The 27383-nt window shown below is 40.5% G+C and overlaps 1 protein-coding gene and 1 non-coding gene across 4 annotated transcripts; one reads left to right on the top strand and one right to left on the bottom strand.

The window, feature by feature from the left end:
* The first annotated feature begins 1331 nt into the window (after window positions 1-1331).
* On the top strand, window positions 1332-27177 carry LOC129829535 (pancreatic progenitor cell differentiation and proliferation factor B-like). Of its 3 annotated transcripts, XM_055891279.1 has the most exons (6): window positions 1332-1548; window positions 19217-19434; window positions 22362-22450; window positions 23250-23327; window positions 25979-26078; window positions 26593-27177. In XM_055891279.1, the coding sequence occupies exons 3-6, from the start codon at window positions 22396-22398 to the stop codon at window positions 26708-26710; spliced, it is 351 nt and encodes a 116-aa protein (XP_055747254.1). In that variant the 5' UTR covers window positions 1332-1548; window positions 19217-19434; window positions 22362-22395; the 3' UTR covers window positions 26711-27177. The 3 variants fall into 3 exon arrangements, with proteins under 3 accessions (XP_055747254.1, XP_055747253.1, XP_055747252.1); XM_055891278.1 differs by lacking the exon at window positions 19217-19434; XM_055891277.1 differs by lacking the exons at window positions 1332-1548; window positions 19217-19434 and adding an exon at window positions 20006-20150.
* trnae-cuc (transfer RNA glutamic acid (anticodon CUC)) lies at window positions 17907-17978 on the bottom strand. Its single transcript has one exon. It is a non-coding gene; the product is annotated as a tRNA-Glu (tRNA).
* Window positions 27178-27383: the final 206 nt, after the last annotated feature.

Below are 27383 nucleotides of genomic sequence, written 5' to 3'. Positions count from 1 at the left end.
TAACTCGCCAATCAGCATTGAGCTGAGCTCAACTGTGGGTGGTCCTGGCGCAGCAAAACACCCCCAAGGGAGGCCAGTTTTGATTTGGCGTCACACCAAAAGCAAAGAAGTATTTGTCAGAAATAAAACAGGTTTCTGCCATTTGCTTGTGCCGTGTGACCTGTAGTAGATACTGTAGACAGGAAAGGGCCGATTTAGCGAAACCATGGATGGAGATGGGAATTTGGTGCTTTTATTTAATTTAATTCACCACACAGGACAATGATTAGGCTATGACTGCGATCCTGATTTAATCATAAATTCATACATTGTGCCAGTGGCCTGAGATGATTGAAAGTGTAGCCTACAGGTGCACGTTAACTAGCTAGCTGGTTCATTGTTACCCATGCAATGAAGTTAAGACTAACAAGCATGTTAAGGGTTTATCATAGTCCAAAACGTGTATGAAAGGTTGCAAGATCGAATCCCCGAGCTGACAATGTAAAAAACTGTAATTCTGCCCCTGAACAAGGCTGTTAACCCACTGTTCCTAGGCTGTCATTGAAAATAAGAATTTGTTCTTATCTGACTTGCCTAGTAAAATAATATATATAAATGCTATATGCACAGTAGTCTTCTAGAATATTGGACTGTTGGCTTTCATACCTTTCTTTGCATTTTCATCGCAGCACAACAATTTATACAATTTGTCAACACATTCCAATGACTAGAAGACGCATATGGGGAGCAGCGTTTGATGGGGTGATGAGCGCTCTGTCTGTGAGTCCCTGGTCTAGCTATCAGAGCTGTTCAACTGTGTCACAATGGGACGCCGGATTATCGCGTCTCATCATCTGTGGATTATGATTTAAATTTTAGCCAGGTAGCCTCATCTAGGACATCAACAATTAAAAGCGTGTGCTATTGTATGATTGTCATGGGCATTGTCTTTCATCTAGTCTGGTTTCTACAAATTATTCAAAAACAGCTGTGTTCTACTTGCGCGCACACACACACACATACAAATCAGTAGGCCTACCATAGACAGCCAGGATATTTAGCAACATTTATAGGACTTAATAGTTTTTTATCTTTAAATTTGTTTTCACTGTATTAGACTAATCATATATTCCCTCGTTGATTTGGTGAAGTTTTAGTTGAAATGGTGCTGGAATATCGGAGGCAGTGTTGATTTGTAACTCAGTGGTTCTACATCAGTAGTTTAGTAAACTATCGGAAACATTTAACTTGCTTGACCATGTTCCAGGTCATGTGACTGTTTGTTACATGCAATATTTGCTTTGTGGACTTCACCGGACATATGTTGCTCTCTGGTTTTGTGATGAAACAAACGTACGGTTACCTTTATTCACTGTGTGACTTGTCTTTTTTTTGTCTCCGCCTTATTGTATATCACGGTCGCGTATGAACGAAGGGTTTTTTGAGCGAACAACGCAATTCTCACAACAGGTTGTAACATGGCTTTTCCCCCCTGGCTTCCCTTTGCCCATGCACCGCTACTGACTTTATCCGCGATGAAACGATGAGTAAGAACCTGTTGGTTGCTAGGTGAGTATCTACTTTTGTTAGTTTTTTTACGATAGAAATTACACCATTCTCCATGCACTTTAATTTACAAATGTATAAGAGATAGGTAATTGATTACGGCTTTTTGATAAGGGGAATTGTAAATATAAATTACAATTGTTTTATAGTTTTCCTTATGATCGCTTGAGACAAAATGTGAAACCAGTCAAGCATATCAACATATCACATTTTCCACAGTGAAGTTTGAAATGCTTGCCTTATAAACTTTAAAATATGAGCTATAGGCTTCTGTAGCCATGTGTAAATGACAGTACAGCGCCAAACCGACAGTTTTCTCACATTTTGCATCATTCCATTACATCGCTAGTTTACCTTTATTTCCCCTGTCCTGTTGGTGTGGTTGTTTCTGAGGATCGCTAGCTATAGTGGGTCATATTAGGCTAACGTATTACAAGTTGTGCAATAATTTGGGACATGTAACATATTGGAATCATTATGGATCCAGACATAGATGGTAGATTTATAGGCCTACTGTTCAACCCCTATTGTACACTTTTCTCACCTTCCAATATTTAATGGATTGAACAATTTGAATATGGCAACTAAGGATGAATCAAACCACACTTTTTTAAAATTCATCAATATATTTTGTGCTTAAACGGGAAGCAAATGAGTAATAGTGGGCAGCCAAGCACGAGCTAGCGAGATCCTATTGGCGCGTTCTAACATGTGTTTGCATATTTCTGTTAGGGAACGCCTACTCAAAATGCGCCTGCGCAATAACTCAATTGGCCCTTGCACTTCTAAACAATGCCATTTTTAGAAACTTTAGCAAAGTGTAAAATCTACCAAAAAAAGTCCACTCTGTTCGTAACAGATTTTAGTTTTGGAAACAAAACTGTATTGAGATCAATTGTTTAAATTGATGAGGAAATGAGCAGAATGTTGGCCAAATATTAATCTCGCTCCATCTTCTTCCACTGCCGGCCACTGTGCTTCCTCTCATCACCATATTTGGTAGTGAGTGGAAACGCCAACGATGCTTTGGATTTATACATCCGGTGAAACATCTGGCTCATTGTTCTGTCTGTGGTATTAGCTAGCTTGCTTTAGCTTGGCTAAAAACATAGCAAGTTAGCTAGCCTTTTTAGCTTTCCACATCTCCATGTGAAATAATCAGATTTATAATAAAACAAATACGCCCTGGTAAATATTGTTCTACTTGCCGGTGTAACCTAAAACATCATAGTTTGATATGCTGCTTGTGTATTCATTCCCATGTCAGTCAAAACAAAATGTAACATCATGTTTAGGTCGTGGACAAGAAAAAGCACATAGCTAGCTAGTTGGCTACAGCAAATTCTACCATTTCACAATAGCCTGTAATCACTAGTTACTACTTCTAAACAAAATACCTTTTTGGGTGGATTTTTGGTTTATTATTTCAACAGTCGGTGAGATTATATTTGGTGTTCAATGCAAAATAGGCTACTTTGATGAATAGCCTACATATCAGACCAAGGAACCAAGCCACAACACTGTCCTCACGCTGCGGACAGAATAACACAGCGTGTCTCAATGTTCAGCAAGTAAAAAGTATGTTGAATGTGATGCGCCCCTTTTTTGTTTCGAAAAACAACATTGCAACTCTCCGAAGCTTGTATTAATAGCTGAATAGCAACTACTGAGAAGTACGTAGGATGTTATGTTGACATAAATAACACGTTCAAGGTCAATTGGTTGAAAATATGTTTGGTCAATACGGAATACATTTGGTATTTCATTTGGTCAATACAGAATCAATTAGATTTGTCATTTGGTCAATACAGAATCGATTTGGTATTTCATTTGGTCAATACAGAATCAATTAGATTTGTCATTTGGTCAATACAGAATCAATGTGGTATTTCATTTGGTCAAAACTGAATCAATTTGGTCAATACAGAATCAATTAGATTTGTCATTTGGTCAATACATAATACATTTGGTATTTCATTTGGTCAATACAGAATCAATTTGGTATTTCATTTTACCAATACAGAATCAATTAGGTTTTCATTTGGTCAATACAGAATCAATTAGATTTGTCATTTGGTCAATACATAATACATTTGGTATTTCATTTGGTCAATACAGAATCGATTTGGTATTTCATTTGGTCAATACAGAATCAAGTAGATTTGTCATTTGGTCAATACAGAATCAATGTGGTATTTAATTTGGTCAATACAGAATAAATTTGGTATTTCATTTTACCAATACAGAATCAATTAGGTTTTCATTTGGTCAATACAGAATCATTTTGGTATTTCATTTGGTCAATACAGAATCAATTTGGTATTTATATTTTACCAATGCAGAATCAATTTGGTATTTAAATTTGGTCAATGCAGAATCAATTTGGTGTTTAATTTGGTCGATACAGAATCAATTTGGTCAATACAGAATCAATTTGGTATTTCATTTGACCAATACAGAATCAATTTGGTATTTCATTTGGTCAAAACAGAAACAATTTGGTATTTAAATTTGGTCAATGTAGAATCGTGAAGTTTCTACTTCCTGTCTAGTCGGTGCTCATAGTGAACCGCAAAGTCGCAGCATTCATAGCGAATGCTGATACCGCCCAACAGGTATATGGGGGCGTGCCAACAAACTTGGATTATTGTTTACTTTGAACGACACTAGCACAGTAATCTCAGAACTTCTCTCGGCAAGATTGTTGTTTTTAAACGATTGTTTTTCACTAACGTTTGACATCATGCCTGTGAGGTGTTCTGTGTCTGGCTGTGCTAATTACAAACGAGAGTGAATATTTGTTATCTTTCTACCTACCAGAGATTCACCCCGATGCAGCCAGTGGTTTGTGGATATCAAGAGTTATGTTTAAAGTGACCAAAGATTATCAGAGCGATTTTCAGGCTGAATTGATGGGGAACCCATTTGAATGACAACTGAGAAGTGAAGCGATACCATTGTTTTATTTCCTCTTCACAACAAATACGGAGGATTCTTGATTAGAGGTAACTTTAGCTAGCATTCTAACCTAGCTGGACTAGGTAAATTAGTTAGCTAATGTTACAGTCTTGTATTGAAATCTGAAATACATCAGCTAAATCATATAGCTAGCTAGCTATCTTTTGTATACACACTGTCAATCAATTTAGGTTATCCCGTGGTAGTCACTGCTAAACTGGTACCTTCAGCAGAGTAAACATGTTTGTTCGTTCTATCTTTGACTAGCGTTAGCTAACGTAAACTAGTTAACGTTAGCCAACAAGAGTAGCTCAATCTGGTAGCCATCTATATCACACCTTTGTCTGGAAAACACTCCGTCACTAAAAAATAACGTTTTCAATATAGCTAGCTAACGCACGCTCTGTTTGTGTGTTGGTAGTAATAATTATATTTTATTAGGATATATTTTAGTCCTAATTTGGACTAGTCTTCCAAGAGTCCTTAAATGTTAAAATACAATTTATAATACAATCACATTTTCACATATAACACATTGTTACAAACATAACACTTAATACACAAACATATTGACCAGATCAATACTCTAACAGTCTGAAATGATACATGGAAATGATACATTGATTCCTTCATCTGCCATCTGACAATAAGTGTCCAGCACAACCTTCCAATTTATTATATTTAAATGGTTCTAACATATTGTTTGAATTCATATATTGAAAGGTTTCTGGTTTGCTCAGATAAATTATTACATTTCTTTATTGCTCAATGTTCTTTTGCCTATTTTTGTATTCATGTTACCTGATGAAATTGCTATACAATATGATCTTGTTGCCATCTGACGCACATTCAAATGTCATAAAAGATCAACACTGCAGAGCTCTCCCGGTCCTCTGCCGTGCCCTGATTGTATTAATGCTGATGATATCTGGAAATGTGCATGTACACCCTGGCCAATCTAATGTTGCTAGCCCCAATTCGGACTTGTGCTCTGATATCTGCTTCACTGATTTTTGCTCTCATAAAAGCCTGTGTTTTCTGCACGTTAACACTAGAAGCGTATTACCTAAAATGTATCAATTGAAAGTTTGGGTTCACAGCTCCAATCCAGATGTGTTGGTCATTACTGAGACGTGGTTAAGAAATAGTGTTTTGAACACTGATGTTAACCTTTCTGGTTATAACATTTTTTGGCAAAACAGATCTTCCAAAGGTGGTGGAGTGGCAATCTTTACTAAGGAACACCTTCAGTGCTCGGTTGTCTCAACCAAGTCTGTCCCCAAACAATTTGATTTGCTGGTTTTAAGCATTAAACTTTCAAATAGCTCTTTGTTGACTGTTGCTGGTTGTTATCGTCCACCATCAGCACCCTACCTGCAGTACCCTACCTGCCCTAAGCTCTCTCCTGGCCCCTTACACTAAATCTGAATTTCTCCTGAATTTGTCCTAAACTGGGACATGCTTAAACCACCTGACCAAGTCCTAAAGCAATGGGACTCCCTAAATCTTTCTCGGGATTATTACCAATCCCACAAGGTATGACTCCAAACACCCAGAAAAGGCTACTCTCCTCGATGTTATCCTCACAAATAATCCTGATAGGTATCAGTCTGGTGTTTTCTGTAATGACCTTAGTGATCACTGTTTTACAGACTGTGTTCATAATGGCTGCTCGGTGAAACGACCTGTCCTGATTTGTCATAGACGCTTGCTAAAAAACTTTAATGAGCAAGCCTTCCTTCATGACCTGGCCTCTTTAAATTGGTATAGAATCAGCTTGATCTCCTCTGTCGAAGACGCTTGGACTTTCGTTTTTGATATTTACAGTGGTATTGTTAACAAACACGCCCCCATAAAGAAAATGAGAATTAAAAACAGGTTCAGTCCCTGGTTCGACGGTGATCTGTCACGATCGTCGTTACGTGAAAGAGTGGACCAAGGCGCAGCGTGATAATGATACATCTTCTTTAATGAAATGAAGACGAAACAAACACTATTACAAACTCACAAAACAACGACCGTGAAGCTATACAAACTAAGTGCTGACATGCAACATAGACAATTACCCACAACAGCCTAATGCCTATGGCTGCCTTAAATATGGCTCCCAATCAGAGACAATGAAAGACAGCTGTCTCTGATTGAGAACCACTCAGGCAACCATAGACATACCTAGACACCTACACTGAACACAACCCCATAAACTCTACAAAAAAAAACTAATACAATACAACCACCCAATACGAGACAAATACACACAAACATCCCCCATGTCACACCCTGACCGAACTAAAATAATACAGAAAACAAAGATAACCAAGGCCAGGGCGTGACATGATCTGGCAGTGTTACTCCACCTCAAGAATTCCGAAAGGCTCAGCACACACATACTCAGGCTGACTGGCTCTCGTTCAGGAAAATGAAAAATAAGTGCACTCAGGCTATCCGGAAGGCCAAAGTTAGTTACTTTAAGGCTCAGTTCTCTCTCTGTGGGTCTAACCCCAAGAAGTTCTGGAAAACAGTTAAAGACCTAGAGAATAAACCCTCCTCCTCCACAGCTGCCCATGTCCCTTAATGTTGATGATGTGGTTGTTACTGACAAGGAGCACATGGCTGAGCTCTTTAATCGCCACTTCATTAAGTCAGGATTCCTATTTGACTCAGCCATGCCTCATTGACCGTCCAACACTTCCTCATCTCCCACCCCTTCTAATGCGACTAGTCCTGCTGCTCCTCCCTCTTTTCCTCCTGCCCCGCTACAAAGTTTCTCCCTGCAAGCAGTCACAGCCTGAGGTGCTAAAGGAACTCCTTAAACTTGACCCCCCCCCAAAAAACATCTGGGTCAGACAGTTTAGATGATTTCTTCTTTAAGGTTGCTGACCCTATCATCACCGAGACTGTCTCTCCTCTCTGGGGAGGTTCCCATTGCTTGGAAGGCAGCCACAGATGCGTCCTTTATTTCAAGGGGGAGATCAAGCTGATCCGAACAGTTATAGGTCAAATTCTATTTTGCCCTTTTTATCAAAAGTGTTGGGGGGAAAAAAACGTATTGATGTCTATAGTATTCTCTCTGGTATACAATCTGGTTTCCGCTCAGGTTATGGATGTGTCACTGCAACCTTAAGGTCCTAAATGATGTCACCATTGCTCTTGATTCTAAGCAATGTTGCGCTGCTATTTTTATTGACTTGGCCAAAGCTTTTGATACGGTATACCATTAAATTCTTGTGGGACGGCTAAGGAGTATTGGTGTCTCTGAGGGGTCTTTGGCCTGGTTTGCTAACTACCTCTCTCAAAGAATGCAGTGTATAAAGTCAGAACATCTGCTGTCTCAGCCACTGCCTGTCACCAAGGGAGTACCCCAAGGCTCAATCCTAGGCCCCACACTCTTCTCAATTTACATCAACAACATAGCTCAGGCAGTAGGAAGCTCTCTCATCCATTTTCTACAACAAAGCTTTCTTAGTATCCAACAAGCTTTCTCTGCCCTGAACCCTGTTCTGAACACCTCCAAAACAAAGGTCATGTGGTTTGGTCAGAAGAATGCCCCTCTCCCCACAGGTGTTATTACTACCTCTGAGGGTTTAGAGCTTGAGGTAGTCACCTCATACAAGTACTTGGGAGTATGGCTAGACGGTACAGTGTCCTACTCTCAGCACATATCAAAGCTGCAGGCTAAGGTTAAATCTAGACTTGGTTTCCTCTATCGTAATCGCTCCTCTTTCACCCCAGCTTCCAAACTAACCCTGATTCAGATGACCATCCTACCCATGCTAGATTACAGAGACGTAATTTATAGATCGGCAGGTAAGGAGGCTCTCGAGCGGCTAGATGTTCTTTACCATTCGGCCATCAGATTTGCCACCAATGCTCCTTATAGGACACATCACTGCACTCTATACTCCTCTGTAAACTGGTTATCTCTGTTTACCCGTCGCAAGACCCACTGGTTGTTGCTTATTTATAAAACCCTTAGGCCTCACTCCCCCCTATCTGACATACCTACTGCAGCCCTCATCCTCCACATACAACACCTGTTCTGCCAGTCACATTCTGCTAAAGGTCCCCAAAGCACACACATCCCTGGGTCGCTCCTCTTTTCAGTTCGCTGTAGCTAGCAACTGAAACGAGCTGCAAAAAAACACTAAAAATTGACAGTTTTATCTCAATCTCTTCATTTAAAGACTCAATCATGGACACTCTTGCTGTTGTCTGTGCCCAATAATGTTTGTACCATGTTTTGTGCTGCTACCATGTTGTTGTCATGTGTTGCTGCCATGCTATGTTATTGTCTTAGGTTTCAATTTATGTAGTCTTGTGGTGTCTCTCTTGTCGTGATGTGTTTTTTGTCCTATTTTTTTATTTTTAATCCCAGCCCATGTCCCTGCAGGAGGCCTTTTGGTAGGCCATTATTGTAAATACGAATGTTGCCTAGTTAAATAAAGGTTAAATAAAAAATGTATATTTTCTGTTGGGATAACACATAGATGGTGGACTAGTATTATTCCTAGTATTGACTGAATGTATGTCTCTTAGCAACTGAATACTGTTGTGAGTGGAGTTTGGCCGCTTTAAATGGTGTACATTGTGAAATAAAATAAGCATGTTTTTTTTATGATCTTGTTGATGACCAACCAAGAGCATTGTGCCTGACTACAACAGAAGAACCATATCTCCACCTTAAAAACAATCCTTACTGCTTTGTTCCGTCCAATCTGCAGCCTCCTAATTTTACTTGTTTGTAGCATTTCCCCAGACCACAGAACAGTAGTTCACCCGTCTCTCAATTAATGCTTGGGTTGTTTGCTTTAAGAATCTTTAACGGGTATGTCACGGCCCGATGCTGGAAGAAGACCAAGGTGCAGAGTGGTGAGCGTACATATTCCTTTTTATTGAATGTCGCCAACAAAACAATACAAAACGACCGTGAAGCTTAAGGACTATAGTGCCACAAACAAAGACAACTACCCACAACGAAATGAGGGGAAAAGGGCTGCCTAAGTATGGTTCCCAATCAGAGACAACGATAGACAGCTGTCCCTGATTTGAGAACCATACCCCGGCCAAAACATAGAAACACAAAATCATAGAATGCCCACCCCAAATCACACCCTGACCAAACCAAATAGAGACATAAAAAGGCTCTCTAAGGTCAGGGCGTGACAGTGTGAATATTTAGCTATCCTTCTGATCATGTTGGCAGTTTAAATTATACTATTATTATTTTTTATACATAGATCAGTTATTTGAGACCAACATGATAAGCAGTTGTCTAGCTGCACTCCTAGTAGTTTAGTTTCTGCCAATTCCTCAATTTGTACTCCCCCCATACTTAATTGTATCCCATGCTGTCTTTTCCTGGTGGAACTGGTAGAGCTTGCTGTACCTGTTGAACCGATTGTCTTGCTGTATAAATTGTAGTATCATCTGCAAATATAGTAGCATGAGTTTCAGATAAGGCATAAGGAAGGTGGTTGGTATATATTAAGTAAAGAAGTGGCCCAAGGCAGCTGCCCTGCGCTATTCCACAGTTTAAAGCATGAAGGAAAGAAAACGACCCATTGATCTACAGTCGAAAGTTTACATTCACTTAGGTTGGAGTCATTAAAACTCGTTTTTCAACCACTCCACAAATTTCTTGTTAACAAACTATAGTTTTGGCAAGTCGGTTAAGACATCTACTTTGTGCATGACACAAATAATTTTTCCAACAATTGTTTACAGGCAGATTATTTCACTTATAATTCATTGTATCACAATTCCAGTGGGTCAGACGTTTACATACACTAAGTTGACTGTGCCTTTAAACAGCTTGGAAAATTCCAGAAAATTATGTCATGGCTTTAGAAGCTTCTGATAGGCTAATTGACATAATTTGAGTCAATTGGAGATAGGCCTTGAAATACATCCACAGGTACATCTTAAAACTCAGTGCCTCTTTGCTTGACATCATGGGAAAATCAAAAGAAATCAGCCAAGACCTTAGAAAAAACATTGTATACCTCCACAAGTCTGGTTCACCCTTGGAAGCAATTTCTAAACGCCTGAAGGTACCACGTTCATCTGTACAAACATTAGTACGCAAATATAAACACCATGGGACCCCGCAGCCGTCATACCGCTCAGGAAGGAGACGCGTTCTGTCTCCTAGAGATGAACGTACTTTGGTGCAAATCAATCCCAGAACAACAGCAAAGGACCTTGTGAAGATGCTGGAGGAAACAGGTACAAAAGTATCTTTATCCACAGTAAAACGAGGCCTATATCGACATAACCTGAAAGGCCGCTCAGCAAGGAAGAAGCCACTGCTCCAAAACCACCATAAAAAAGCCAGACTACGGTTTGCAACTGCACATGGGGACAAAGACCGTGCTTTTTGGAGAAATGTCCTCTGGTCTGATGAACCAAAAATATAACTGTTTGGCCATAATGACCATTGTTATGTTTGGAGGAAAAAGGGGGACGCTTGCAAGCTGAAGAACACCATCCCAACCGTGAAGCATGGGGGTGGCAGCATCATGTCGTGGTGGTGCTTTGCTGCAAGAGGGACTGGTGCACTTCACAAAATAGATGGCGTCACGAGGAAAGAAAATTATGTGGATCTATTGAAGCAACATCTCAAGACATCAGTCAGGAAGTTAAAGCTTGGTCACAAATGGGTCTTCCAAATGGACAATGACCCCAAGCATATTTCCAAAGTTGTGGCAAAATGGCTTAAGGATAACAAAGTCAAGGTATTTGAGTGGCCATCACAAAGCCCTGACCTCAATCCCATAGAAAATTTGTGGGCAGAACTGAAAAAGCGTGTGCGAGCAAGGAGGCTTACAAACCTGACTCAGTTACACCAGCTCTGTCAGGAGGAATGGGACAAAATTCACCCAACTTATTGTGGGAAGCTTGTGGAAGGCTACCCGAAACGTTTGACCCAAGTTAAACCAATTTAAAGGCAATACTACCAAATACTAATTGAGTGTATGTAAACTTCTGATCCCCTGGGAATGTGATGAAAGAAATAAAAGCTGAAATAAATCATTCTCTCTGCTATTTCTCTGACATTTCACTTTCTTAAAATAAAGTGGTGATCCTAACTGACCTAAAACAGGGATTTTTAACTTGGATAAAATGTCAGGAATTGTGAAAAACTGAGTTTAAATGTATTTGGCTAAGGTGTATGTAAACTTCCGACTTCAACTGTAGGTGGACTGTTCACTGTCAGTTAGATATAACTGTACCCAATTCAATGCTGCCTCCTCAAACCCATAATGCAATAATTTTGTCCAAATTATTTCATGATCCACTAAATCAAATGCTGCACTAAAATGTGAATGTGTATAAATCGTCTATGGTTGGTTAGTTGGTTCTCTGCCGGCTAGCAATCTTGTTGCCAATTTAGTGACGCTAGCTAACAGTAAGCTGACAGTATTGTCAGCTAAGCTAGTCCGTCTTATAGAGATCATTATGGGGTGGTTAAATTGTGTATTGTTGTAGTTGGTACATAATCTGATTCCACCAGTATGTGTTTTCAACCCCGAGGTTTGCACAAGGTGCAGGTAAATTGGGAAAAAAATTGACAAGCTTGGCATAAACATGAATTGGGTAGTGTTTATATGGGTTTGTGTTATAGGTGGGTAGATGTAGCACGAGGACCACAGAGAACCTTCCAGAACATACAGTATCCCAGAACATATCATACATTTAGTCTACCCCTTTCTCTGGAGTCCTTCCACAAGCTCTGTCAGGTTGGATGGGGAGCGTTACTGCACAGCTATTTTCAGGTCTCTCCAGAGATGTTTGATCGGGTTCAAGTCCGGGCTCTGGCTGGTCCACTCAAGGAAATTCAGACTTGTCCCGAAGCCACTCCTGCGTTGTCTTGGCCGTGTGCTTAGGGTCGTTGTCCTGTTGGAAGTTGAACCTTCGCACCAGTCTGAGGTCCTGAGCGTTTAGGAGCAGGTTTTCTTCAAGGATCTCTCTGTACTTTGCTCCGTTCATCTTTCCCTCGATCCTGACTAGTCTCCCAGTCCCTGCTGCTGAAAAACATCCCCACATCATGATGCTGCCACCACCATACTTCACCTTAGGGATGATGCCAGGTTTCCTCCAGACGTGACGCTTGACATTCAGGCCAAAGAGTTCAATCTTGGTTTCATCAGACCAGAGAATCTTGTTTGTCATGGTCTGAGATTCTTTAGGTGCCTTTTGGCAAATTCCAGGCGGGTTGTCATGTGGCTTTTACTGAGGAGTGGCTTCTGTCTGGCCACTCTACCATTAAGGCCAGATTGGTGGAGTGCTGCAGAGATTGTTGTCCTTCTGGAAGGTTCTCCCATCTCCACAGAGGAACTCTGGAGCAGCTCTGTCAGAGTGACCATCGTGTTCTAGGTTACTTCCCTGACCAAGGCCCTTCCTCCCCGATTGCTCAGTTCTGCCGGGCGGCCAGCTCTAGGACGAGTCTTGGTGGTTCCAAACTTCTTCCATTTAAGAATGATGGAGGCCACTGTGTTCTTGGGGACCTTCAATGCTGCAGACATTTTTTGGTACTCTTCCCCAGATCTGTGCCTCGACACAATCCTGTCTCGGACCTCGACGGACAATTCCTTCGACCTCATGGCTTGGTTTTTGCTCTGACATGCACTGTCAACTGTGTGACCTTATATAGACAGGTGTGCGCCTTTCCAAATCATGTCCAATCAATTTAATTTACCACAGGTTGACGCCAATCAAGTTGTAGAAAAATCTCAAGGATGATCAATGGAAACAGCATGCACCTGAGCTCAATTTCAAATCTCATAGCGAAAGGTCTGAATACTTATCTAAATAAGGTATTTCTGTTTTTTATTTTTAATAAATTTGCAAACATTTCTAAAAACATCTTTTCGATTTGTCATTATGGGGTATTGTGTGTAGAATGCTGAGGATTGTTTTTTTTATTTAATCCATTTTAAAATGAGGCTGTAACGTAACAAAATGTGGAAAAAGTCAAGAGGTCTGAATACTTTCCGAATGCACCGTATAACAAATCAACAACTCAAGCGTACCATTGTGTTAACGTGGCACGTCTGAGGACTGGCAGCATTAGGTCCGTCTCCTGCATCACCATGGCGTTGTTGACACTCTGATGTTATTATAGCCACGTCCAGCAGTTCAGCCTGACTCCATCAACTCACTTAGGATGGAGATGTGTCCTCCACAATTTAGTGACAACTGCCTCAACATACCTGTTACTGTCAGGCCGCTGTGTTACTGTCAGGCCCCTGTGTTACTGTCAGGCCCCTGTGTTACTGTCAGGCCGCTGTGTTACTGTCAGGCCCCTGTGTTACTGTCAGGCCGCTGTGTTACTGTCAGGCCGCTGTGTTACTGTCAGGCCGCTGTGTTACTGTCAGGCCGCTGTGTTACTGTCAGGCCGCTGTGTTACTGTCAGGCCCCTGTGTTACTGTCAGGCCGCTGTGTTACTGTCAGGCCGCTGTGTTACTGTCAGGCCCCTGTGTTACTGTCAGGCCGCTGTGTTACTGTCAGGCCGCTGTGTTACTGTCAGGCCGCTGTGTTACTGTCAGGCCGCTGTGTTACTGTCAGGCCACTGTGTTACAGACAGGCCGCTGTGTTACTGTCAGGCCGCTGTGTTACTGTCAGGCCGCTGTGCTACTGTCAGGCCGCTGTGTTACTGTCAGGCCCCTGTGTTACTGTCAGGCCGCTGTGTTACTGTCAGGCCCCTGTGTTACTGTCAGGCCCCTGTGTTACTGTCAGGCCCCTGTGTTACTGTCAGGCCCCTGTGTTACTGTCAGGCCACTGTGTTACTGTCAGGCCCCTGTGTTACTGTCAGGCCCCTGTGTTACTGTCAGGCCGCTGTGTTACTGTCAGGCCGCTGTGTTACTGTCAGGCCCCTGTGTTACTGTCAGGCCCCTGTGTTAGTGTCAGGCCGCTGTGTTAGTGTCAGGCCCCTGTGTTAGTGTCAGGCCCCTGTGTTACTGTCAGGCCCCTGTGTTACTGTCAGGCCGCTGTGTTACTGTCAGGCCGATTGGTTACAGTCTGGCCTATGTCCAGCTGGGAAAGGATGCTGTGACCTTTGTCCAGCTGGGAAAGAATGCTGTGACCTTTGTCCAGGTGTGGAAAGGATGCTGTGACCTATGTCCAGCTGGGAAAGGATGCTGTGACCTTTGTACAGCTGGGAAAGGATGCTGTGACCTTTGTCCAGGTGGGAAAGGATGTTGTGACCTATGCCCAGCTAGGAAAGCAGTACAGCCCTCCAGGCTGACTCCACCACTATGTCTGGAGACCCAGCCTTGCTCCATGCTCTTTTAGTCGTTTTTGTCCTGTAAATCCTGGAATCCTTACTGACCGTTAAGACAAGGCTTCCATTTGGCAGTTTTCTGAAGCTGGGCGCCATGTTTGCTGTGAAAATAAAAGGGATAAGTTTATATTTAATAAATATAAAAGTATATACATTTTAAATCACAGTGAGCAGACTGGATTAAATTATATCCATTTTAAAATCACAGTGAGCAGGCTGGATTAAATGATATCCATTTTAAAATCACAGTGAGCAGACTGGATTAAATGATATCCATTTTAAATTCACAGTGAGCAGACTGGATTAAATGATGTCCATTTTAAAATCAGAATGAGCAGACTGGATTAAATGATATCCATTTTAAAATCACAGTGAGCAGGCTGGATTAAATGATATCCATTTTAAAATCACAATGAGCAGACTGGATTAAATGTTATCCATTTTAAATCACAGTGAGCAGACTGGATTAAATGATATCCATTTTAAAATCACAGTGAGCAGACTGGATTAAATGATATCCATTTTAAAATCACAGTGAGCAGACTGGATTAAATGATATCCATTTTAAAATCACAGTGAGCAGGCTGGATTAAATGATATCCATTTTAAAATCACAGTGAGCAGGCTGGATTAAATGATATCCATTTTAAAATCACAGTGAGCAGGCTGGATTAAATGATATCCATTTTAAAATCACAGTGAGCAGACTGGATTAAATGATATCCATTTTAAAATCACAGTGAGCAGACTGGATTAAATGATATCCATTTTAAAATCACAGTGAGCAGGCTGGATGAAATGATATCCATTTTAAAATCACAATGAGCAGACTGGATTAAATGTTATCCATTTTAAATCACAGTGAGCAGACTGGATTAAATGATATCCATTTTAAAATCACAGTGAGCAGACTGGATTAAATGATATCCATTTTAAAATCACAGTGAGCAGACTGGATTAAATGATATCCATTTTAAAATCACAGTGAGCAGACTGGATTAAATTATATCCATTTTAAAATCACAGTGAGCAGGCTGGATTAAATGATATCCATTTTAAAATCACAGTGAGCAGGCTGGATTAAATGATATCCATTTTAAAATCACAGTGAGCAGACTGGATTAAATTATATCCATTTTAAAATCACAGTGAGCAGGCTGGATTAAATGATATCCATTTTAAAATCACAGTGAGCAGGCTGGATTAAATGATATCCATTTTAAAATCACAGTGAGCAGGCTGGATTAAATGATATCCATTTTAAAATCACAGTGAGCAGGCTGGATTAAATGATATCCATTTTAAAATCACAGTGAGCAGGCTGGATTAAATGATATCCATTTTAAAATCACAGTGAGCAGGCTGGATTAAATGATATCCATTTTAAAATCACAGTGAGCAGGCTGGATTAAATGATATCCATTTTAAAATCACAGTGAGCAGACTGGATTAAATGATATCCATTTTAAAATCACAGTGAGCAGACTGGATTAAATGATATCCATTTTAAAATCACAGTGAGCAGGCTGGATGAAATGTTATCCATTTTAAAATCACAATGAGCAGACTGGATTAAATGTTATCCATTTTAAATCACAGTGAGCAGACTGGATTAAATGATATCCATTTTAAAATCACAATGAGCAGACTGGATTAAATGATATCCATTTTAAAATCACAGTGAGCAGACTGGATTAAATGATATCCATTTTAAAATCACAGTGAGCAGACTGGATTAAATTATATCCATTTTAAAATCACAGTGAGCAGGCTGGATTAAATGTTATCCATTTTAAATCACAGTGAGCAGACTGGATTAAATGATATCCATTTTAAAATCACAATGAGCAGACTGGATTAAATGTTATCCATTTTAAAATCACAGTGAGCAGGCTGGATTAAATGATATCCATTTTAAAATCACAGTGAGCAGGCTGGATTAAATGTTATCAATTTTAAATCACAGTGAGCAGACTGGATTCAATTATATCCATTTTAAATCACAGTGAGCAGACTGGATTAAATGTTATCCATTTTAAATCACAGTGAGCAGACTGGATTAAATTATATCCATTTTAAATCACAGTGAGCAGGCTGGATTAAATTATATCCATTTTAAATCACAGTGAGCAGACTGGATTAAATGATATCCATTTTAAATCACAGTGAGCAGACTGGATTAAATGATATCCATTTTAAATCACAGTGAGCAGACTGGATTAAATTATATCCATTTTAAATCACAGTGAGCAGGCTGGATTAATAGACGGAACAATAAAATGAAGTGTATAAACTCCAGCTCCCTATGTTGTTATCTCTAGTTACTTGCTGAAGCATATATTGACCACAAACCCACACACAAAGACACACCAGCATAAGCAAGTGCAAAGGATATCGCTTGATGACCCTAGCCTATTTGTTATCAAGACAGTGTTTTCCCTATTAACTTACCCTATAGCTATGTCTAGTCCAATTAGGTACATGAATTTTAAAAGACCATCCCCCAGAGCCTGGTTCCTCTCCAGGTTTCCTCCTAGGTTTTTCCTAGCCACCATGCTTCTACATTTGCATTGCTTGCTGTTTGGGGTTTTACGCTGGGTTTCTGTACAGCACTTTGTGACATTGGCTGATAAAATAAAGAGCTTTATAAATACATTTGATTGATAGAGTTACTGTAGCTACACAGTCTGTAAATCTCGTTATCTGTGCTAACATGTTACTGTAGCTTAATACACTGATTTTACTTGTTAGATATTCCGATCGATGATGATGATCAATGAAAACAGCAGACAACAAAACATCGTATCTACTTTAGAAAAGAAAGATCGCGAAAATGACCTGAGAGAAAATATATATCTTCTAGCGTTTAAAGGTCCCGCAATAGATCTATCCTCATTCGTCAATTATTGGTTACTTCTTGGTTGCACTGGCGTCTCGGATTGGTTGGCGAGTGCAATTCTTGGTTGGAGACGGCGATCTGATTGGTTGTCACAACCAGACATTTCTTCGACTCACGTTTGTTAGGTGGGCGGCGCCTTCGTTTTTAGACCGTTACCTGTATAATGTGGATGCTTCTGAAACTTCTCGTATATCCCTTGAGGTCTGGTGATAAAAAGTGTTGTTCCCTGACCGGGAATCGAACCCGGGCCGCGGCGGTGAGAGCGCCGAATCCTAACCACTAGACCACCAGGGAAACTGAAGGGCAACGTAGTTGTAATTGTTCATAACTGTTGATAGCTATACTGAACAACAATATAAACGCAACATGTAACAATTTCAAAGTGTTTTACTGAGTTACATTTCATAGAAGGATATCAGTCAATTTAAATGAATTCATTAGGCCCTAATCTATGGATTACACATGACTGGGCAGTAGCACAGCCACTTGGGAGCTAGGTCATAGGCCCACCCACTTGGGAGCTAAGCCCACCCACTGGGAAGCCAGGCCCAGCCAATCAGAATGAGTTTCCCCCCACAAAAGGGCATTATTATAGAGTGATTATAGAGTCACTTTAACTCTACGTACATGTACATATTACCTCAATTACCTAGACTAACCGGTGCCCCCCGCACATTGACTCTGTACCGGTACCCCCTGTATATAGCCTCGCTATTGTTATTTTACTGCTGCTGTTCAATTATTTGTTTATTTTATTTTAAATGTTTTACTTATTTATTTTTTACTTAGCAGTAATTTTTCTTAAAACTTCATGGATCCTACCCTTTTCCCCCCCAATTTTCGTCTAAAATAACATACCCAAATCTAACTTTCTGTAGCTCAGGACCTGAAGTAAGTCTTCTTGTTACCATTTGAAAGGAAACACTTTGAAGTTTGTGGAAATGTGAAATGAATGTAGAAGAATATAACACAATAGATCTGGTAAAAGATAATACAAAGAAAAAAACATGAATAATTTTGTATTTTTTTTTGTACCGACATCTTTAAAATGCAAGAGAAGGGCAATAATATATTATTCCAGGCCAGGCACAATATAGTGTATGTGCAAAGTTTAAGACTGATCCAATGAATCATTGCATATATGTTGAAAATGTTGTATCAAGACTGCACAAATGTGCCTAATTGGTTTATTAATAAATATTCAAGTTCATAATTGTGCACTCTCCTCAAACAATGGCATGGTATTCTTTCACTGTAATAGCTACTGTAAATTGGACAGTGCAGTTAGATTGACAAGAATTTAAGCTTTCTGCTCATATCAGATATATCTATGTCTTGGAAAATGTTCATGTTACTTACAACCTCATGCTAATCACATTAGCCTACGTTAGCTCAACTGTCCCGTGGGGGGGACACCGATCCTGTAGACGTTTAAGGGCTTGTAAGTAAGCATTTCACTGTAAGGTCTACTACGCCTGTTGTATTCGGGCATGTGACAATGTGACAAATAAAATTTTATTTGATTATTGCAGATGGATAGTCTCAGATGATCCCGCAGGTGAAGAAACTGGATGTGGAGGTCCTGGGCTGGAGTGGTTACACGTGGTTTGCGGATGTGAGACCGCTACTGACAAATTCTCTAAAACAATGTTGGACGCAGCATACCGTAGAGAAATGAACATTCAATTCTCTTGCAACAACTCTGTTGGACATTCCTGCAGTCAGCATGCCAATTCCACGCTCCCTCAACGTAAGACATCTGTGGCATTGTGCTGTGTGACAAAACTGCAAATGTTAGTGGCCTTTTATTGTCCCCAGCACAAGGTGCACCTGTGTAATAATCGTGCTGTTTAATCAGCCTCTTGATACGCCACACCTGTCAAGTGGTTAGATTATCTTGGCAAAGGAGAAATGTTCAATTGACAGGGATGTAAATACATTTGTGCGCACAATTTGAGAGAAATAAGCTTTTTGTGCATGTGAAACATTTCTGGGATATTTTATTTCAGCTCATAAAACATGTGACCAACACTTTACATGTTGTGTTTATATTTTTGTTCAGTATAGTTATATATATATTTTTTTTAATACTTTCGTCCTAGAGAATGCTTTATTGCTTTGGCAATATAAACATATGTATCCCATGCCAATAAAGCCCTTAAATTGAATTTAAAATTGTATCGTATTTCCTGTTTTGTTTTTTTTCTCCAGAGGAAACAACTTAGCCAACGTTACCTAAGATCAAGCCCCGCCTAGTCTCTTCAGTTATTGTCGTCGCATCGTAGTATAAAAAAGACTCACCACCCTTCATTCAGGCAAGACATTTACTGCAGACATACCGTTGGAGGGTTTTTATTTACCCAAAACTTATTTTCAAATGGGCCCCGTCGCCTAGCGTTTACTCTCCTAAGCCTCGCCTATTGAGTTGGGTGCTGTTAAACGTCAGCACGGCTGGTTAACAAAAAGGTGAGATTTACTTAAAAACGTCTGTTTGATGATGAAAGAGACTAAAACGATGCTAGCTACTACAATGCTAGGAAAAAAAGATGCCCGGTTATGCTTGTTTTTGGACGTTTGTATATGGCAACGTCACTAAGTCATCCTGATTTCAGCCTTCTAGACTATTTTATTTTCTTCTGTAGCTAATTTGTTTGTTGCTACACTCAATTTTCATGTGTGCCAATACTGCCAGGCAAAATAGTTTTTTTTTTTAGGTCTTTCGTCCCTTTTCACCAACGAATTCCATGGACAGATCAAAGGTTTAGCTAGTTAACGTTAGTCGAGCTAGCTTTGTTTTCTTCAGCATACACAGACCACCAAATGTATGTTCTGTTTAAAACCCGTGTTCGTCGTTTATTCACCCAAATTCCCAAGAATGAGAACATTGTCATTGTTAGCCAAACGGCTAGCCAAACATAGTTAGGCGCCTAGTTATCTAATGTAACGTGGTTATCTAACGTAACGTTTTATCTACAGTAGCAAGCTACCTTTTTTGGTAACGTTATGTACCGCAGCGAATGACTGCTGTTTGAAATCATGGGATTGATGTAGGTCGAATGGCCCTGAATTCCCTGGGTTAAGCACCCGGACGTGAGGGGTACATTTTCATATGGGAAATATTTAAAGCAGTGTATTTTGTGTTCGGTAGTAACGTTATTGGATGCCTAAAAGTCACAGACCAGATGTGTAGGCAGGCTACCACTAACATTTTGAGGCAGCATTGCGTAAATATTTTATTAAGTCAGTTAAGAACAAATTATTATTTTACAATGATAGTTAAGTGTGAAGTAACCGTTTACTATTTGACGTATTACTTACTGTTTGTACTTAGCCACCCATGTATTCTGAAGAGCTGAGTAGGAGCAATATCGTTACAAAACCTGTGCAGTAATGTCTTATTGTCTTGATTTCAGTATTTGAATTTTAAATATTTAATTAGGTTATTGAATTTAATGTTTTTCAGTTGTAATGCACAAGTTGAATGATTGTATTTAATACATTCAACTTGTAGTTAATTACTTGACTGACTGAATAATTAAGAATTTGCAGAATGGAATAAACGCTATTCAGATGTTGCATTTGTTTCACGTTTAACAAACCATTTTAAATTAATCAATGTTTCATATAGTTACGTTCTCCGATGCATTCAGTTTTAAAATGCAGACTCAAAACCAGAGACATCCTTACACTTTGCCTGCCGGGAAAGTTAGAGAACAGAGAATCAAAACGCTATGGCAATAAACTGTTATGACCCAATTCTTGTAAGTTAAGACTCTGGAACATGGATGTGCTTCCTGTAACTCCTCTATTGTGCTCATAAGCCGCCTTAGAAGGGAGTGTCCCGCAATTATTTTTTTCTCCAGTTTTGGCACCCATAATAGTTGAATAGCCCTTCTAAGAAACTTTATCACTCCCTATTTTAATGTTGCTCTTGTGACATAACTGGGTTTGAACCAGGTCTCTGACATGTCACGACTGTTAGCACACTTGGCTAAAACACATAGGGATGAGTTCCGGGAGCTAACAAGTCTTAGTCTCCAGGAAGGTTTACTCATCAAGGGTGTGGTTCAACGAAGATACGTTTCACCTCCTATGACCTCTTACACAGATCACAGTTCTGTGGCAAGCAGGAGGGGTCTGTGCACCCCACTTAATGAGTGGAGGGGGGGGGATTGTGATCCATATATGTGATTACCAGACTGACTACAGCATGTAGGTAACATTCGTGTAAGCTTGCGGGAGCCGTTCGCTCGCGAGGCTAAGACGTGTGCGTTTGACTGATGTTCTAACCCAAGTCTCTTGTGTACCAGACAATGCAACTTTTCAGGGCTCCGTTAAGTTATTCATTAAAAGGGTGGTCACCGACACAACTTGTTACACCCCCCCCCCCTTGACCTCCTTGAAAAGACCCATCCAAGACAAAGGACCAATGAGGCTTTAGCTCAACAGGCTAAATGAATCTGAATGCATCATCAAACTAAATATTGAATTTAAATATTCCGTTCAAAATCATAAAATGCGACTTCATTTTTATGAATGAGTCAATTTCTACATTTACGTATTTAAAATAAATAAATCCTAATGCAATATAATGGTATTCAAATACAATTTGTTGGCACAGAAATCGTTCCATAGTCTATGTACCAATGTGTCTGACTCAAACCTCCTTTCTTCCAGGGTTTCTAACGCATGATTCAACAAGTTTGTAAGAATGGCAGCGATCAACGCTGGCGGTTCTCTTGTGGCAACCCATGACTACTACCGACGTGAGTATCTCTCGTCCGGGTCATGTCTTTACAAACTTCGCCCTCAGGCCTTAAATCAATCAAGCTCTGTTTGTTTTTTTTAAACATTTTTTTCCCTTTGTCTTCAGAAAGATTGAATCAGTTATGATGATTCACTTCAGCCTTCAACAGTAGTGTGTTCTCAAGCACTCTCATATCCTCTGAATTTAGCACAAACAGTTCTGGGACAGTTAGGCTATCTTGCAACAATTATGTCAATGTCACACCAAACATGACAAGGAGTTGATCTGACCGCACAAACAGATCTGTGACTCATGCTAGTCGTCTCTCTTGCCTGTACCTTGTGTCAGGGTTTCCCAAATTCGGTCCTCACATTTAGTTTTTTTGCCCTGGCACTACAGCTGATTCAGATAATCAAAGGTGGATGAGTTGTTAAACTGAATTAGCTGTGTAGTTCTAGGGGAAATACCAAAACGTAGCCTCACGAACGAGTTTGGGGAAACCCTGCCTTATTTGACTGACAGGAGTGGTTTCTCTTGTATTAGGTAGCGGTGGGGGGGGGGGGGCTTGTGAGGTGACTGACTTGTTTTGCCCTGTCTAACCCTAGACTATGACAGAGTGGATTCTCTTGAGACAGCAGTATGAACTTGTTGGGATCTCACCTCTTGGTCATGAATGGGTTGCGTTCTATTATCCTATCCTGATACGGTGATGGGATTATGGATGAATTCTGTGATAATATCCTGGGAAAGAGCTTGTGAGGGTGTTGGTATTTTATAGCGTTGTCCTCTCTCCTAACCTTCACAATGGTTTTTTCCAGGGCGCATCGGCTCCACCTCCAGCAGCAGCTCCTGTGGCAGTTCAGAGTACAGTGGGGAAGTCATTCCACACCATCCAGGTACACAAGCATATGGGCGACGGTGGGAAATGTGTCTGATCGGGGGGGGGGGGACCATGTTCAGGGGAGGTGCTATTTGAGTGTCTTGCCTGGCTGCGTCACTCCCTGGTACGGCAACTGCTTGGCATCTGACCTCAAGGCGCTACAGTTGGTAGTGAGCTCGGCCCAGTAAATCATTGGGGCCGAGCTCCCTGCCACCCATGACCTTTATACCAGTCGCTGTCAGAGGAAGGACCTGCGCTACACAGCTGATTCAAATGACCAACTCAGCAAGCTTTTATTTTTAATCAGCTGTAGTGCTGATTAGGACTGACCTTGGGGAACCCTGAGCCAGTGGACAGATTGCTGGTTTGCTGTACAGCTGTACGATCAGGTGCAAATGTCAAATTTTAGTGCAGGAGCCATAAGAAATATGCTGCACCAATTTTTTTTTTTTTTATATATTTTTTTTTTTATCAAGAATATACAGTTTACTTTGCAAGCTCACCAGCAATGAGGCAACAATTTACTAGCATAGGCCTACTGGTCTTTCGGTATGTTAAAATTGCTTGACATTTATAATTTGCTTGAGTCTAGGAATTTGTTCAAATAAATGATTAGTGGTAAGGACGTGACCTAAGCTTCTACACCTGTGTTGCTTGCTGTTTTAGGCTGGCTTTTCTGTACAGCACTTTGTGACATCAGCTGATGTAAGAAGGGCTTTTTAAATACATTTGATTGATCCATGCATCTCAACTCCCAACAGTGAAGAGCACATTGTTCTCTTGTTTAAATGTTTGCCGTTGCTTTAAATGTGTTTAATGGGAACTCATACATTCCATCTTATCCTACAATAATTGCTAGCGTATTATCTTCCCTACACCGTTTACTGCAACCGCTTAGGCATTTCTGTTTCGTAAGATGTTCATTTAGCCTACTGTTTTCTTACCCTCAATGGGGCCCAATGAATATTGTGCAAATGAACGTTCACAAGACTCATGAGGTAGAACAGTCCTCATTGAACTGTAATGGTGTTTTGTGTACCATTGGCTATGTGATTATGAAGTCAAACGCACATTTTCGTGGTGGTGACGGGCTGGAGAAATCACAGCGCAAAGTAGTTACACAGCCAACGGTTTGGGAGGGGGGGGGGGGGTGAACAATGATTGTCCTCTTACAACCTCAAATGCAACAGTTCATGATTTGTCACCTACAGTGGTGCCTAGCCCTTAAGCCTGGTGATGCGCGGTGACGTAAGCTTGCCTTGCTGTGTGTGGACTCGGACGATGCGTCGGCTCAATCTAGAGTGACCACATGTTCCGGGTTGTGCGGAATAGACGTACATTCTAACACCACTGAAACTACTGGTGATGTTTGACGATAGGCGTATGTTTATATTTATATTTATATTTCTCAAATCCTTTCGGGCTAAACATACTTACATAAAGTTGGAGGAGATTTTGGCCTAACTACTTACAGAATGTGTGCTTCTGATGAAGAGCTACAAATATTAGGCTGGAAGGTAATTTCGTTAAACTTGAGGCTCTCGTTGCTCATTAGAAGTGATGTTTTATTTGATACTAGAGCTAAGCAGTTTACTTTGAATTGGCTCTAAATTCTTTTGACCAGCAGGTGTCACTAGTGTACACTGATCAAAGCCTCGAGGGATGAAACTATTTTCGACAATTAGATGGGAAAACCCTTAATTTTTTTGCATCCCTTTTTCGGTATCCGTAACTAAACGAATGTGTTCTCGGCCAAATATTCTGACTTTCATAACGGCCACATGTGGTCTCTTTTTCGGCATCAATTCGTGCTGCTGTTGGGTTCCGCGGAGCATTGCTTGACAGCTTCTCAATGGTGCTTGTTTGTTGGATCAAAGCTGAATCTGTTTTGGAAAATCATTTTTTTTTTTTTACCTTTTTATTTAACAAATGATTTAGTATTCTATATAACACAACCAACTATAATAGCATGTTACTGTTACACCAAAAACACATTTGTCATTTTATAAAGGATGGTTTGCTGAATAGTCCCAAACATGACTCAACTCAACAGTGCACACCACAAGGCAGCATGCTGTATTTTGTTTCAAATCACAGGAAGGCTATGTAGTTCAACAATCTGCTCACAAAAAAAGTAATTCAAGAACTAAATGCATATTCCCATGAAACAGAAATCAAATGATTGGCATGCAGACCGTTTGGACATTTCACTGGTAACATGTGAATTATCATTGACGATGCCATGGCTTATTTTTGAAATTTGGTATGAATAACTTGGTGTTTGAGGGTATTAAAATGTAAAAATTCTTACGTGAGACAATTGAAATTTGAAGGAGGATCAATTCTATAATATTTGATGGGGGAACCTTTTTGTAAATAAAATGTTTATTTGTGTAGGCTACGTTGTACCGCAAAATCATCCTGTTGTCGCACATTTGGATATTTTTAAACGTGGTCACCCTAGCTCAGTCAGTAGACTTGTAATCTATTAACCAACATGGTGAACCAATTGTTTAATGTGACATGGAACTTTGAGCAATGACCTGTTGAACCCTGGGAACAATTTACTGCACATTCAGTCATTCAGACTTCTTGTTCTGTCCAGTAAACCGTCTTATATATTGAGGCCTTTTCGTAGTGTTTGACATTGTCCTAATCTGTTCCTAGGTCTACCAAAACAAGACTCTGGACATTGGTGGTCCAGCTTTTTCTTTGGGAAGCAGAACCAGCCAGGAATGACCACTCTGACTGAGGAGGCCCAGCAGAAGTAAGTAGACTAGGGGAGAAATGTGGTGTATGAACCGACTGTCATAGAGAGAAATGGGCTGACCAGCAACTGGCTATCATAGTGGGAGAGAACAAGCTGCCCAACTTCACTCTAAATGCGGTAAGGCTACGGCCTGTCAATGCGGTAAGGCTACGGCCTGTCAATGCGGTAAGGCTACGGCCTGTCAATGCGGTAAGGCTACGGCCTGTCAATGCGGTAAGGCTACGGCCTGTCACCTCATTTGACTATCCCAAAGAACCAGCTCTTTTATAAAGTGTTGCAGAACTTTTTCAACGGTCGTACAGGGTGAACTCTCTGTAGCAGGCATGTCCAAACCCTTATTAGGGCGCGTGTCTTGCTTCCTGACTACTACCTCCCTACAACAGACATGCCTTTCTGGCACAGAGTCAGAAGTAATCGTAGCATTTAGTTTTGTAACACTAAGCAAGTTGCACCCTGTTGAATACAACCCTGTTTTGTTTTTTCTCTCTCTCAACCTCTTCCCCTTTTCCAGGGCGACGGCCATGACTTTGACCAACGGCCAGGTGACCTGCGTTGCCAGGGAGATGGTGATGAAGAGGCAGGTTAGCGACCCCGTGAGCTCCGAGCAGGCGATTCCACCCCCCTCCTGAGGCAAGAAGGGACCAACGCTAGGAGACGGGAGGCTGCTTCCCCCCTCCGTCCCTTAAACCCTTTAGATTTTCTTCCATCCTTCACACTACATAGAAAGTATGAAGCAATGTATCAGGCATACAATGTAGTATTCTAGCGTAGGTATTGGAACAGAACCCCCTTCCCTTTAACCCTAAACTAAGAATGCATTCTATTCCCTATTTAGTGCACTACTTTCGACTCAAGACCCATTGGGTTATGGTCAAAAGTAGTTCATTATATCGGGTGCTGTTTAGGATGTAGAAATGTTGCCAACATCCACGTTAGAAAACTACATAGAATGAATGTCTGTCACTTTGCTTCACGCTAAGCATTATGGGTATTGGAACAATTATTTGTTTGTCTTAGGACAGGCTGCCAATTAACTTTTTTTTTTTTTTTTGTATCCTGTTTTCTATGACTAAAAATAAAATGAGAACAAACTATATATATGTTTGTCTTTTGTACTTGGTACACACATATTCAACTCCTGTTATCTTGTCCATTTGGTCACCCTGTGACTTCCAGATGTCAAGCTGCTGGACTTTGTTTCTTTCAATGGAATTTATCGCTTTGAAATACTGGAAACAGTCTCTGTATGACAAGCACAGCGTCAACTTTAACTTGGCACTCAATGGCCTACTCTTTCCTGCT

The sequence above is a fragment of the Salvelinus fontinalis genome, chromosome 31 (assembly GCF_029448725.1).
Source record: "Salvelinus fontinalis isolate EN_2023a chromosome 31, ASM2944872v1, whole genome shotgun sequence".
NCBI classification, from domain to species: Eukaryota; Metazoa; Chordata; class Actinopteri; order Salmoniformes; family Salmonidae; genus Salvelinus; species Salvelinus fontinalis.
Note: the sequence above shows the minus strand (reverse complement) of the source record. Positions and strands in the feature narration are given on the sequence as shown.

Bases quoted from the DNA above. Each gene is read 5' to 3' on its own strand.
- LOC129829535 (XM_055891278.1), top strand. From the start codon at position 22,396: ATGGCAGCGATCAACGCTGGCGGTTCTCTTGTGGCAACCCATGACTAC. The intron at 23,328-25,978 runs GTACACAAGCAT...ATCTGTTCCTAG, and splicing joins AGTCATTCCACACCATCCAG to GTCTACCAAAACAAGACTCT. The intron at 26,079-26,592 runs GTAAGTAGACTA...CCCCTTTTCCAG, and splicing joins ACTGAGGAGGCCCAGCAGAA to GGCGACGGCCATGACTTTGA.